Below are 15,145 nucleotides of genomic sequence, written 5' to 3' on the forward strand. Positions count from 1 at the left end.
TAGACTGGCAAGGATTTCTAGTGGTTACTTAAAATATTTAAGCTACTGGTAGACGGAGTTATCAGATTCATTTCGTCTTCAACAAATCTTCTAAATCTGTTCACAGTCCTGTGTATTTTCCCCATTTATGTCACCATTGTAAATGAAAGAACAATAATTTGGGGTCTTGGAGCTGTTCATCATGAGAAGGATTAAAAGAAACCTATGGAAGAATTCGATGGTATGTAACTGAATGTTTGAAATTCGAGTGGAGGCCGAAATGCTCAGTAAATTTAAGAAGTAACTTAGAGATGAACTACAAGCTCTGGACCAGCAGCTGGAAAATGACATTGATACAGTGAGCCAGCTGGGCTGCCCTAACCTATAAATTTCAATGATACTCTGACAATTCCATATTGGTGATATGTTCATTTTGGAGAATGATTGTGAGTTTTTACAAGATTTCCAGTTGAGTATCTTTTAAGTAATGTGCACCAATACAGCAGTAAGAATGACGTTAAAGTGTTCTTTGTTTTTTACAGGACAATTCGTTTGAACAACTCTGCATCAACTACACCAATGAAAAGCTGCAACAGTTGTTCAACCATACCATGTTCATCCTGGAACAGGAGGAGTACCAGAGAGAGGGTATTGAATGGAACTTCATTGACTTTGGTCTAGATCTGCAACCATGCATAGAACTGATTGAAAGAGTGGTAAGGAACCTTATGCTGTCCTTACGTTAGTTAAAGAACTATACATATGCTAATATTGCTCGATTAGGAAATATTGTGAACGTTTAGATCATGAGAGAATTACGAATGAATCTGGTGTTTCCATTCTTCTTAATTTATCTATCCATAGAGATGCCCATTATGTCTTAAATGATTCCAGCATCATTTGACTCCAGTACTTTGTCTAGAAGTTACATTTGTGTATATCGCTCTGTTGGAGTATATTTTAATAAGTATCAGTACTAATTTAACTTTTTTACTGGTAGGAATCAATGTCCTTTTGTTAAACTTACCGCACTTTAATTTAAGGTAACATTCTGTGTCATTGACAATTTTACAGCCACAGTCAGATCACCTGTGACAGGTGTGTTCCAGCCCAGTAAACCAATTGATTGAACACAATTCTTGGCCTTTTATTCTTCACCTGGTCAATAAACAGATACATAGGAAATTTTAACAGTGATTTTAGTGGGTTTTTTTAGTTATTGTATTTTTATTTTTTATTTTTAGTTATATTTTTATATTTTTTAGTTATTATTAAATTATTTGGTTTTCAGACTGGCCCCCCAGGTATTCTTGCTTTGCTGGATGAAGAATGCTGGTTCCCTAAGGCTACAGACAAGTCATTTGTGGAAAAAGTGGTTCAAGAACTAGGTAACCACACAAAATTTGCCAAACCGAAACAACTGAAAGACAAAGGAGATTTCTGTATTGTTCATTATGCTGGCAAGGTAGGAACCAAGTACCCAATACCTCAAGCTTAAAGGAGATTGTCAACAACTTTTCAAAACTTGACCTATGTGCGAGTAAATCTTATGCTATAGAATAATATGCGGATGATGAATTTTAGCAGAGTCATTGTAGGTAGGAAGCACTTGCAATGGCCCATAGTGAATTGTAAAAGCTTGGTAACTTTTGATTGTCAAAGACAATAATGTTCATCAAAGCAAATAGCTTCAATAAATCCAGTTAAGCTTTTAGATGCTGAAATGTAGAATCTGTATCGAACGTCCTGTAGTTTTCTTCAGTTCATATGACTCCAGCCCATACAATAATGATTTGCTCAAGTACGAAGCTTTAGTTTTATATAATTGAGTAGAGCTACTGTTGACCGCCTCTTCCTATGAATGAGGCTGTGGTTCTGGGAAGTGCTCATTCCAGATATAATAAACAATTCTAAAAATATTTTGTAGCCATTCTGAGGATCTGTTTATGCAACAATTTCAGGAAGTGATGACTTCAAAAATGTATTAATTGAGAGCAATCCAGACAGACAAGTAGATGTAATGGAGCAAATCAATAAATTGTAAGATGTCAAAGGTGTTTTCCTTCAGGTCCCTTACAATGCTGGAAACTGGCTGACCAAAAACATGGATCCGTTAAATGATAACGTAGCTACTCTGCTGAACCAGTCATCTGACAAATATGTAGGAGAACTGTGGAGAGATGGTGAGAACATGACAAATAATGTATTAAACATTTTTTACCTGTGTTCACGTGTTTATTAAACTAGAGAATGTTAATGCTCGGGATTGCAATGCCCTCTATTGCAGACAATATGCACAGCACAGAGAGTTGTTCCACAAAGTACTGCTTCCGGAGCACTAAACACAGGACTTTGGTAAAGAATTATAATGAAATTAGGAAAGAGTGCAAATTAGAGAGAGAAGGAGAGAAAGTTTTTCCAGTTGTGGAGGGTTTGGCAGGGAAATGGAAGCTGAAAAATTCAGCAAGGAGAAAAGCAAAGATGGAAGTGGAAGATTGAACACTAGTGAGAGGAAGTGGAATGCAGAAAAGCCAAAGTAAACAGTAGTTTTAAAAACGGAGTCTGGCTGGACTTAATGTTATACACTGCAGCTGAATATAAGGAGTTGAGAGAATAAAGTAGGTGGTGTAAATGGTGTAAAAGGTGCAACATTCCTACGTTTCATCTTTAGTCAATATGTAGCAAGGTCAACAGGAGAGACTTGGAGTGGAGGGGTGGTGTGGTGTGGAAACCATGGCAAGCTATTCCTAAGTGAAAAGAGCATCAAAAGGAGAACTTTTTATGCATTGATTAAATAGTTCAACTATGTTTAACACAGCCACTGGAACAGGATAAAGTAGAAGTAGGTTCAAACTTGCGACAAGCCCAATTTTAATAGACTGAGAATTAACAGAAGTAACAAAACAGCTACTCGAAGGTTAATCAACGGGGAATAAACATAACTGAGAATCATAGAGCTCAGGGTAAAGAAAGGAAAGAGTGGGACTTTCATATCAAGAACCCACCTAAAGAAAGGGTGCATTGAGGGTAAGAAAACAGGGAAAAAGGGAAGTGTATATACGTACATAATGAAACCTTCATGTGGCAGAAAACCTAAAAAAGTGTAGGAATTGGAATCAGAATCAGATTTAATATCACTGGCATATGTTGTGAAATTTGTTGTTGTGTGGCAGCAGTACATTGCAAACACAAAATACTCTGCAGATGCTGGGGTCAAAGTAACACTCACAACACGCTGGAGAAGCTCAGCAGGTAAGGCAGCATCCGTGGAAAAGATCTGTCGACGTTTCGGGCCGGAACCATTCATCAGGACTGTAGAGGGAAGGGGCAGAGGCCCTATAAAGAAGGTGGGGGGAGGGTGGGAAGGAGAAGGCTGGTAGGTTCCAGGTGAAAAACCAGTAAGGGAAAAGATAAAGGGGCGGGGGAAGGAGGCAGGGAGGTGATAGGCAGGAAAGGTGAAGAAGGAATAAGGGAAAACACAATGGGTAGTAGAAGGAGGCGGAACCAAGAGGGAGGTGGTAGGCAGCTGGGGGAGGGGCAGAGTAACATAGGGATAGGGGAAGAGAGGGGGAGGGAATTACCGGAAGTTGGAGAATCCTATGTTCATACCAAGGGGCTGGGGACTACCTAGATGGTATATGAGGTTTTGCTCCTCCAACCTAAGTTTAGCCTCATCATGGCAGTAGAGGAGGCCATGTATGGACATATCTGAATGGGAGTGGGAAGCAGAGTTGAAGTGGGTGGCTGCCAGGAGATCCTGTCTGTTGTGGCGGACGGAGCGGAGGTGCTCGACGAAAGCAGTCCCCCAATCTGCGTCGGGTTTCACCGATGTAGAGGAGGCTGCACCGGGAGCACCAGATGCAATAGATGACCCCAACAGACTCACAAGTGAAGTGTTGCCTCACTTGGAAGTACCATTTGGGGCCCTGAATGGTGGCAAGAGAGGAGGTGTAGGGACAGGTGTAGCACTTGCGCTTACAGGGATATGTGCCAGGTGGGAGATCCGTGGGGAGGGATGTGTGGACCAGGGAGTCGCGGAGGGACCGATCCTTGTGGAAGACAGAGAGGGAAAGATGTGCTTAGTGGTGGGGTCCTGTTGAAGGTGGCGGAAGTTGCGGAGGATAATAGTACATTGCAATACATAATAATAAAAACGGAATTACAGTAAGAAGTTTGTGTGTGTGTATATATATATATATTTATAAAAAGAGTTCAATTAAATAAGTAGTGCAAAAAAGTAGTGAGGAGGTGGTCACAGGTTCAATGTCCATTCAGAAATCTGGTGGCAGAGCTGAAGAAGCTGACCCTGAACTGTTGAGTGCATTTAAAAAGGGAATTAGTAAAGCAATGATATTAAACTCTACTGGCATATAAAATTAAAGAAAAACCATACATTTAGTATAGGTATGCCAAGTGCAAATGGATAACTTAGGTCTACTGGGGACAAAAAATGGTAACACGTTTTGTGGAATGGGAAGATGTGGAGAGGTTCATAAAGAATATAATCTTGCTGCTATATTCACTAAAGAGGGGAACAAGATCAATGTTGCAGCTGACGACTTTGACATATTGAAAACAAAGTAGGAGAGGGATTTAGCATCTCTGAAAGCGAATAAATTGCCAGGCCAGGATGAAATGTATAGCATGCTATTAGTGGAAACTGTAGAAGGTCCTGTGATTGTTTTCAATCAACCCTGACCGTTTAAGTGGTCTCAGTAAACTGAAGGATTGTTAACATCACATCATCATTTAAAAAGGGAGGCCATTTAGTTAAAATATTTGACAAGTAATTGGAATCAACTCTATTGGACAGCATAAAGCTCATTCAGAAAGCATAGATGAATTGCTGCTTCACCTGGAATGAATTTTGGTCCCTGGATGATGGAGAGGGAAGAGGTAAATGAATTGTTCTTGCATGGGAAAGTGTAGCTAGGACCTATTGCAAATTCTCATAGCTGTACCGTTTTAATCTGGAGATAGTGAGTGGAATCAAGGAGCGAGTGTTGAGCAAAGGGCAAGTTTCACCAGTCAACGTCATTGGCATACTGCAGGCTGAAGTGAGAGGTTACCCTTTTCTCCATTACAGAAAGCTCATCCATGTATTGTTTGTGGAGTCAATGACTAATAAAAGTAGCTTTGATTAATCTAAGGAGGTTTTAAAAAAAACATTATTAAGTGTATGAGATTTTTATACAGAATTCTAGTCATACTATATCACGATTGTGGTGTTCAGTGTAGTAGCAGACCTTTGGAAGTTTCTATTTCTCTTGCAGCAAATATCTGCAAAGTTCAAAGTAAATTTATTTATCAGCGTACGTACATGTCATCACATACAACCCTGAAATTCTTTTTCCTGTGGGCATACTCAGCAAATCTGTACAATAGTGACTGTAATCTGGATCAGTGAAAGACCAAATGGAGCATTGAAGACAACAAACTGTGCAAATGCAAATATAAATAAACGGCAATAAATAACGAGAGCGTGAAATAACAGGATAAAGAGTCCTTAAAGTGAGATCATTTTTGTTGGGAACATCTCAATAGATGAGTGTAGTTATCCTCTTTTGTTCAAGAATCTGATGGTTGAGGGGTAGTAACTATTCTTGAACCTGGTGGTGTGAGCCCTGAGGCATTTGTACCTTCTACCTGATGACAGCAGCAAGAAAAGAGCATGGCATGGGTGATGAGGATATTTGATGATGGATGCTGCTTTCCTATGATAGTGTTTCATGAGATGTGCTCAGTGGTTGGGAAGGTATTTCCTGTGATGTACTGGGCCAAATCTACTAAGTATCTATATATTTACATGGACTGGTGTGTGTTTAATCATGGACAATTTACGAAAGTTGAGAAAGATATGCAGTGATTTTCTTTCAAGGTATTTAAAGAGGTAAACAGAGAGAAATTATTCTCACTGATTGGAAAACCTAGGGCTAGGAATAAACTGAAGGTAGACCAAGACCTCTTAGGAATGAAGCAGGAAAACACTCCTACACATAAATTGAATTTTATAACCCCTTCAATTTAACACTTGGCCAATTGTAGATTTTAACTCAGATTTTTTTAACCAAATATGTTAAGGGGTAGGGAAATGGATGGGTATACAAGATAACTTGCAGATCACTCATTGATTTATAAAGCAGAACTGAGGGACTGAACAACCCACTCAGAATGCTATGTTCAGATCTGCAGCTTTTTTCAATAGCATTGGTAAATACCAATGCACTTAAGTGACCTATACATATACAGCACAATTATTGAATATATCTTTTATTTCCACTTTTAAGTTGACCGTATTGTTGGTTTGGACCAAGTGGCTAAAATGAGTGAAAGTACCCCAGGGGCCTCAAAAACAAAAAAAGGCATGTTCCGTACTGTGGGTCAGTTGTATAAAGAGCAACTGACCAAACTTATGACAACACTGCGAAATACCAACCCAAATTTTGTGCGCTGTATCATTCCAAATCATGAGAAGAGGGTAAGTGACCATAATTTACTCTTCACTTTAAAAACAACTGTCAAAATACAGAGTACTTGACTGAAATCTTATGCAAGCAAATGCAAAATGGACTTTAGGAGTTTAGGCTTTTCTTTTTATCTATAAAATACTTGCAGTGATCTAGTAAGAATAGTAACTAAATTTGTATATTTACTGAAGAACATTTGGATACTAAAGTTAGTTATTGTCCATTAAGCCTCTGGTATTTAGGGCATCAGTAAAAGTATTCTTCGTTGCTATTTCTGTAACAGTTTTGTTTGACCAGTCGTGAGCTGAACCCCTGAACCTGGAGGACTGGTGGACCATTCTTAGTCTGGTCTCTAGCCTTTGATCTGTTTGGCATGGGTGATCCTACCAATACCCAAAGCATAAGGCTCTGACTCTCTGGGTCATTAAGGCACGCAAGCCACCTGACATGATAAGCTTATGGTCCTCTGGGATGTTAGATACTAAAACAAACGCTCTATTAGTTAAATTTCAAAATCAATATTTTTTTTAATGAAGATGACCCTTTCTATCATCATAATAAAGAGAAGTGGATTAACCACGTGGAAATAAGGGGCAAGTTAAAATGAAGTGAGATTTTTAATGTAATAGAAACAAAATGAATGAGACAGAGTGGGTCTGCCGCAAGTAATTTCTTCCTCCTCCACCCAGTCGCCCTGTAACTCTCATTATCCCTGTCTGACAGTACTGACGTTATACTTATCGGGCGCATATGCTTGGCTAACACACCAGGACAAAGGTATTCTTTGATGCTGTTTGTTGTTGCTTCCAGTTTTATAGCGGGCACCCGACTGATGGTTGGGGTGCCTTAAAAAAGGTGCCTGTTTGTGGTGGCACGTGCTCTGTGCTGGCTCAGTGGAAGAGATCATTTTGGGGGTTAGGGGTGGGGGAGGAGGAAATTACTTGTGACAGACCAGCTTTGTCACATTGAGCAAATTGAAATAGACTATTAGTAACCAACATTACATGCTTATAACCTCTTACACAGATTATCAAGCCTCTAGGACTTTTTTACCTTGGAGGTTTGAAGCTAGATCATTAGCAGGAGGAGTTAATTGAAAGTGGAAGTAGACAAATCATTGAAGGATCTTGGAATTGAGGTCTGTGTGGAACTGTCATAGAAGAGATGAGACCTCGGGCAGATCAGCCATGATCAAACCGAATAGTGCACAGCCCTGAGATCTTACTCCTGCTTCTGTTTGCTTACGTTCTTATGTTCAATAAAGAAAATCATTTGTGTTAACCAAACATTAACTTGGTTATTTTAAGTGGATTCAGATTACTGTTAAAACATTAAATAACACAAAGGAATTTCTTACTCTTTTTTAAGATGCAAGCAAAACGTATATTACAAATACATAAATCTTTACAATACGCAAGCAACAATGCACAGAAAACATATTCTCCTGGCACACAAATCTTAAAAGTTCCAACATATTCTGAGCTTAACTAACAAAATCCTTGCTCTGACAGGCTGGCAAACTTGATGCCCACCTTGTGCTTGAACAGTTACGGTGCAATGGTGTTTTGGAAGGCATCCGGATCTGCCGTCAAGGATTTCCTAACAGGATTATCTTCCAAGAATTCCGCCAAAGGTAAGTAAAATTCTCTCTGTTTTCAGTCCAGCATTGAACTAGAGTCATTCTGGGTGTCACTTTTTCCAAAGGTTATTGAAAAGAGATGAACATTCAGATTTCATGAACACAAGAGATTCTGCAGATGCTGGAAATCTTGTGCAACACACACAAAATGCTGGAGGATCTCAGCAGGTCAGGCAGCATCATTGGAGGAAAATAAACAGTTAACATTTTAGGTCAAGGCCTGCTGAAGAGTCTTGGCCCAAAACTTCATCTGTAGATACTACTGACCTGTTAAGTTTCTCCAGCACTCTATCTGTGTTGCTGAACGTACAGACTTGACCTTCTCTGTGTCCAACTCCAAATACTCAAGATGTATCAATTATTAATCTCACTCCTGCGCCTGGTTGACGTCTGTGTGACGCTTCTATTCATGGCCCCTCAGTCCAGTTCAGCCGGAGACCTTGCTGCCACAGCTGAAGCAGATTGATGATTGGGCCTAAGGTGGAGATTAAGACTCCTTCCAGGCCAACTCATAGTCATAGTCATACTTTATTGACCCCAGGGGAAATTGGTTTTTGTTACAGTTGCACCATAAATAATTAAATAGTAATAAAACCATAAATATTTAAATATTAATATGTAAATTATGCCAGAAAATAAGCCCGCGACCAGCCTATTGGCTCAGGGTGTCTGACCCTCCAAGGGAAGAGTTGTAAAGTTTGATGGCCACAGGCAGGAATGACTTCCTATGACGCTCTGTGCTGCATCTCGGTGGAATGAGTCTCTGGCTGAATGTACTCCTGTGCCCACTCAGTACATTATGTAGTGGATGGGAGACATTGTCCAAGATGGCATGCAACTTGGACAGCATCCTCTTTTCAGACACCACCGTCAGAGAGTCCAGTTCCATCCCCACAACATCACTGGCCTTACGAATGAGTTTGTTGATTCTGTTGGTGTCTGCTACCCTCAGCCTGCTGCCCCAGCACACAACAGCAAACATGATAGCACTGGCCACCACAGACTCGTAGCACATCCTCAGCATCGTCCGACAGATGGTAAAGGACCTCAGTCTGCTCAGGAAATAGAGACGGCTCTGACCCTTGTAGACAGCAGACAGCCTCAGTGTTCTTTAACCTGTCCAGTTTATTGTCAATTCGTATCCCCAGGTATTTGTACTCCTCCACCATGTCCACACTGACCCCCTGGATGGAAATAGGGGTCACCGGTACCTTAGCTCTCCTCGGGTCTACTACCAGCTCCTTAGTCTTTTTCACACTAAGCTGCAGGTAATTCTGCTCACACCATGTGACAAAGTTTCCTGGACAACGAAGGGTCTCGGCCCGAAATGTCGACTGTACCTCTTCCTAGTGATGCTGCCTGGCCTGCTGCGTTCACCAGCAACTTTAATGTGTGTCCCAAGGAAAACAATGTTGTCCTATTCTCCTCTCCCAAAACCATCAAAGCTTGTTTTCCAAATTGTGACTAATTTTCCCATCCAGTTTGGTGCTCTGTAAAGCCGAGAGAGACTATCAAAATATTGTCAGACCTAGAAACATCCCATGCTGAAAATTAAGGAATGATTTCCCACAAGTAAGTTTTAATCAACTCCTATCAAGGATGATTAGTTGAGAGTATGTTTCAAAGGATCCGGAGGAGCAGTGCAGTAAGTGAACCGATATATTTGCAGTAGCACAGACCCCTAAAATATTACAAAGAAGGAAAGTGTAGAAATGTTTTGAACCACTGTGAAAGACACAAGGTAACATTGTAAGAAATAACTTATTGTAACTTCCTTCATAAGATGCTCTTGTGTATTATGACATTGCAATGTACGTGCTATAAAACACTTTTTGAATAACATGGAGTAAAATTATTTAATTAATCCCTTAAACATCAAAACATCCATAAGAAACAGAATCCACTCACATTCCTTGCCATTAAATTCGTATTGAATTAATATAAATGATTATTAATCCATAATCTTTCTACTAGATATGAAATCCTAACACCAGGTGCTATTCCAAAAGGATTCATGGATGGAAAACAGGCTTGTGCACTAATGGTAAGTCTACATACTATCCTAATAGAGACCAGAACTGTCGTTGTTGAGTTGAAAGTTGCCTTCTATTACAGACAATTTTAGACTGGAAGCTGGTTGGGTTTTATATGTTCATGAATGCACTGTTTCCTGGTTTAAATGTCCAAAAGGTTCATTTATTATCGAAGTATACAACTCTGAAATTCTTCTTCTCCGGATAGCCACAAGACCACGAAAGAAAAGAACAGCAGCACGATCATCAGCCCTCAAATCCCTCCTCCCCACACACAAAAAATGAACAAAAATGGAACAGGCACATCGACCCCCAAGTCTCCCTCCCCCACACACAAAAAAACGAGAAAGATTGGGCAAAAAACACAGAATACAAAAAAACCGTAAGACTGAAAAAAGTCCACAGTCCAAAACATATATAACCTGGGCAACATTCTCCCTCTCCGTTGCACAGTGATCTCACCAGTGATAAAAAGGCAGTCTCCCCTCCCTGACAGCAGCACAATCCCCCAGTGATAAAAAGGCAGCCAGTCTTTCAGTCACCCTCGTTGCTTTAATCAGCAAGCAACACAAGCTTTGCTTGGTGAAATGGAGTCGAACATTAGCTCACAGTCTTCTCACCACAAGGTTCCCGCACACTACCTCTACCTCCCGGAATCCCTCCGGAGACTACAAAGCACTGAAACACTCAAACAATCTCCAAACTGCAAATCACAGGCTCCAACAGTTCCAGAATCACTTTCAAGACAAAAAAAAACATAAAGGTCATAAAAGAAGCGAAATATACAGTATGGTTTCATGATCTATTCAAAAGATGTCGACCGAAGGAGCTAGTTTCTTGGCATTTGCTGTCATTCCTGGATTTTCCAAGGGAACTGACAGCAGAAGTTGAATATGTCCAGCCATAGTGAGAGGGTGTAACTTTCATCATTAATGATACAGCAACACTTAATTATTTCTATTTTCCATTATGACTAAGATAATAAATTATTTAAAAAGCTACCTTGCAATCTTTAAATAAGATTTTTTTTAAATTATGACATCCTGTGGCCATTTTCCTCATCACACTCGCCCTTAGTGATGGCCACAACTCTACAACCAGGACTCCACCAAGAAGGCCAGGCAATCTCCAAGGAACTGTTTGTGGAGAACAACTGATTGCAAAACTGGCAGGCTTGGAAAGTCTAGGCCATCATAATGGAACATGTCTTACAAATGTATTCGATGTCCTTCACAGCAAATTAACATCTCGTAAAAATGTTTATTTCAGTACAATATCCTTTACTAATTATTAGGTGCACATCTGGATATTCACTGTACCCGATCTAATAATGAGGTGACAGCTGAATTTACAGAAATGCTTTCCTCTCAGCTCCACCACATAACCAGACCATGGCTGATCTTGTACCTCAAACATCATTTCCCCACCCGATCCTTGGTTTCCTGTAACAAGCAAAGATTCATCCATCTCAGTTTTGAATGAAATCAGTGACTAATCCTCCACTGCCTTCCAGTGAATTCCAAAGATTCGCCATGATTAGTATAGAGAGATTTCTCCTCTGGTTAGTCCTAAGCTTGTTTTGAAAATGCTACCCCTACTTCTAGACTCCCCAGCCAAGGAAGATAGCCTCCCCATACCTACCTTGTTAAGCCAGGTTCATACAAATTCTGTAGCAGATTTAGCATCTTGTTACTGAACTGAATTCTGCTTTTTTTAAAAATGTGACTATTTTAGATCAAAGCCCTTGAACTTGATACTAACCTGTACAGAATTGGACAAAGTAAGATCTTCTTCCGAACTGGTGTACTGGCCCATCTGGAAGAAGAGAGAGATCTGAAAATTACAGATATCATTATTGCCTTCCAATCTCGAAGCAGGGGCTACCTGGCCAGAAAGTGAGTGCTTCTTTACAGCATAATTCATTGCACAAGAACCTTGAGTTTACTGAAATGTACTTGGTATTAATTGGACTTTTGATATTAAAATGGCTTGTGCTGTTTTCTCATGTGTTGCCTTGGCATTCTACTGATTTTAGGGCCTTTGCCAAACGGCAACAGCAGCTCACTGCTATGAAAGTGATTCAGAGAAACTGTGCTGCTTACCTTAAACTGCGGAACTGGCAATGGTGGAGGCTGTTCACTAAGGTTAGTTCAAGTAAATTTCACGTGCTTGGTAATTTCATGAAGGAGTATGTGTATTTTCTTTCACTTGCCAATGTTTGTTAAGAAGCTGGGGAAATTCTCATCCTACCAATAAACACATTATTAGCACCACTGCTGGAGAGAGGAAGGAATCTCCCAGGGGTTCCCAACCTGGGGTCCATGGACTCCTTGGTCAATGCTTTTGGTCCATGGCATGATAAAGGATGGTAACCCCTGATTTAAAATAATGTTGTAATTTTATCCTTTTAACCTGTTGCACGAATCTAGAGGCATGGCTTACAAATAGCAATAAATAGTTTGAATCTATTTTTCTGCTGAAGACCAAAATGATATTGCTGTCTTCTTAGTCATCCAGTTGAAACCATACAAATGTTAAGATGATAAAAAATGCCTTTGCAAACCATTTGTTGCCTGGTCCTGTGAAATTCAATGGTATAAGACAGAAAATAGCCAGAAGAATGGCTATTTACATTATAAGATGCTAATTTTTCTAAGTTTTTCGTATTTTTCTTTCTCTTTAAATATGTTCAAATCAAACTTAAGCCTCTCCTGACAGAGGTTTTAAAATACAGAAATGTGCCTGGCATTTTCCTAAATCAATATTCACACAATAAATGATGTAAAGCATCAAGCTTTTTGAGTGGTTTTACAATAGACATTCTTAAGCTGGAGAACTATATACAGTAACCTCTAGACAATAAATCCCGTTGTTCTGCGATGTTCTAATGCCCAGTCTGTTGGTGCAGGTTAAGCCACTGCTGCAAGTCACTCGTCAGGAGGAGGAAATGCAACTGAAGGAAGATGAGTTGCAGAGGACAAAAGAAAAACAACAGAAAGCGGAGCTTCACCTTACAGAACTTGAAAAGAAGCACAGCCAGGTAAAGTCAGTTCCTGATATACATGTGTTCCACTGAAACACTTGCCTGGTAACGCAAAATTAGTTTATATGCAATCTTACATTTCTCTTGACTAAATGCATCTGAATACTAAGAGATGGAGTTGTTCAGGGTATCTATCAATGAATAAATTATGTTTTAGTTCCAATTTGTTAATTTAAAACATCTCTCAACAACGTAAATTATTTTGAGCTTAATGCAATATATTCACAATTGATTATTTTATGAAATACTTCCCTCTGTAGCATTTCAATTAATTAAACAGAAATGGTCAGTATTAAATGTGTCTTAAAATTAGGTATGAAAAGGATGATTTAGGTTTTAGAATGATTCAATTTTGATAAATATGCAATCATCTCCATACAATGAAATAACAATGTGCATTTATTTTAGAATCATAATTGTTATTTATCATTTCCTTTTAACAATATGGATATTGGAAAGAAGTGTAAATAATCAGGAATAATGATTTTAGGTGTTAATCTGTGTCTTCAGTTAGTGGAAGAAAAGAATTCCCTTCAGGAGCAACTGCAGGCTGAAACGGAGTTGTATGCTGAGGCAGAAGAGATGAGAATTCGCCTAGAAACTAAGAAGCAAGAACTAGAGGAGATCCTTCACGAAATGGAGGCACGAATCGAAGAAGAGGAAGAACGAGGCCAACACATGCTAAACGAGAAGAAGAAAATGCAAACTCAAATCCTGGTATATGAACCTTCATAAAAGTTGGAACTTAAGCTGGGCTAGCTCATCATGATCTCAATCTTGTATTTTTTCCCCTCTCTTTCTAAAAATTCATTTGTGAAATCATCTACACTTTTCTATGATTGTGTGTCTGGTAATATCTTTCTAATAATGGGTAAGATTAATGCAATCATTTCATTTGGGGTCTTTGCTTATTGCAAGGCTGCTCTATTGATGACAGATCCCCCAAGTGATGTAGCTCGAGGTTTAATGAATTTTCCACCCAGTCGTTTTATTTTTGTTTATGTTCTGTTTATGTGTGTTGGCGGGTGGCCAAGTGGTTAAGGTGTTCGTCTAGTGATCTGAAGGTTGCTAGTTCGAGCCTTGGCTGAGGCAGCGTGTTGTGTCCTTGAGCAAGGCACTTAACCACACGTTGCGATGACACCGGTGCCAAGCTGTATGGGTCCTAATGCCCTTCCCTTGGACAACACCAGTGGTGTGAAGAGGGGAGACTTGGGCAACTGCCGGTCTTCCATACAACCTTGCCCAGGCCTGCGCCCTAGAAACTTTCCAAGGTGCAAATCCATGGTCTCAGGAGACTAACGGATGCCTATAAAAAAAATGTTTGGGTATGAAGTATAAGTAGCAGTTAAATCCATTTTATGTCTTAGCTTTTCTTTGTAGGGATTCAGATGAAATTACTCTTACGTAAGTACTTTTCCTAAAGTAAATACTTATTCTAAAGGATTTAGAGGAACAGCTGGATGAAGAGGAAGCTGCACGACAGAAGCTGCAGCTGGAGAAAGTGACCCTCGACGCCAAACTTAAGAAGATTGAGGATGATGTCTTAATCTTGGAAGACCAAAATCTCAAATATGCAAAGGTCAGCATCAGACCCGGCCTATGGAGTTCCTGTAATATTAATAGAGACTACCCTGTAAATGAACTGTGGAGTGAATAGTGTAAATTGGTTTATAAATTGTGGACTAAATGAAACAATATGACAGTACTTTCAGGCTTCCTTAGTATTAGGCTAGCACCTCTGAACTTGTTCAGCCACAAAATAGCCAAAGTCATTGTCAACAGAATGGAGAGTAATGCTGAATTTATACCTCACCAGATGCTTCCTTTTAAAGTCAACGAAGTATATTCAGTCAAAGCCAGTGTTACATTGGATCTCATGGGATTTCCTCAGGACGAGCTGGATTACAATTTTCAATAAACTGGACTTGACCTAGCATTTATTGGGGTGGGGGGGAGGGTGGTAAGGGGTGATTACAGAGCGAAT

The 15,145-nt window shown here is 39.7% G+C and overlaps 1 protein-coding gene across 3 annotated transcripts in view; it reads left to right on the forward strand.

Moving 5' to 3' along the window:
- Positions 1-15,145, forward strand: part of LOC140203068 (myosin-11-like) — a 137,761-nt gene that overhangs the window by 89,764 nt on the left and 32,852 nt on the right. For all 3 annotated transcript variants that reach the window (XM_072268826.1, XM_072268827.1, XM_072268828.1), the window contains 11 exons: positions 522-695; positions 1,271-1,444; positions 2,048-2,162; positions 6,267-6,457; positions 7,958-8,079; positions 10,060-10,129; positions 11,853-12,013; positions 12,154-12,262; positions 13,027-13,158; positions 13,672-13,878; positions 14,603-14,740. In XM_072268826.1, the coding sequence (XP_072124927.1) occupies positions 522-695; positions 1,271-1,444; positions 2,048-2,162; positions 6,267-6,457; positions 7,958-8,079; positions 10,060-10,129; positions 11,853-12,013; positions 12,154-12,262; positions 13,027-13,158; positions 13,672-13,878; positions 14,603-14,740 (1,593 nt within the window). The remainder of the gene's footprint in view (positions 1-521; positions 696-1,270; positions 1,445-2,047; positions 2,163-6,266; positions 6,458-7,957; positions 8,080-10,059; positions 10,130-11,852; positions 12,014-12,153; positions 12,263-13,026; positions 13,159-13,671; positions 13,879-14,602; positions 14,741-15,145) is intronic.

This window comes from Mobula birostris, chromosome 9 (assembly GCF_030028105.1).
Source record: "Mobula birostris isolate sMobBir1 chromosome 9, sMobBir1.hap1, whole genome shotgun sequence".
Classification (NCBI taxonomy): domain Eukaryota; kingdom Metazoa; phylum Chordata; class Chondrichthyes; order Myliobatiformes; family Myliobatidae; genus Mobula; species Mobula birostris.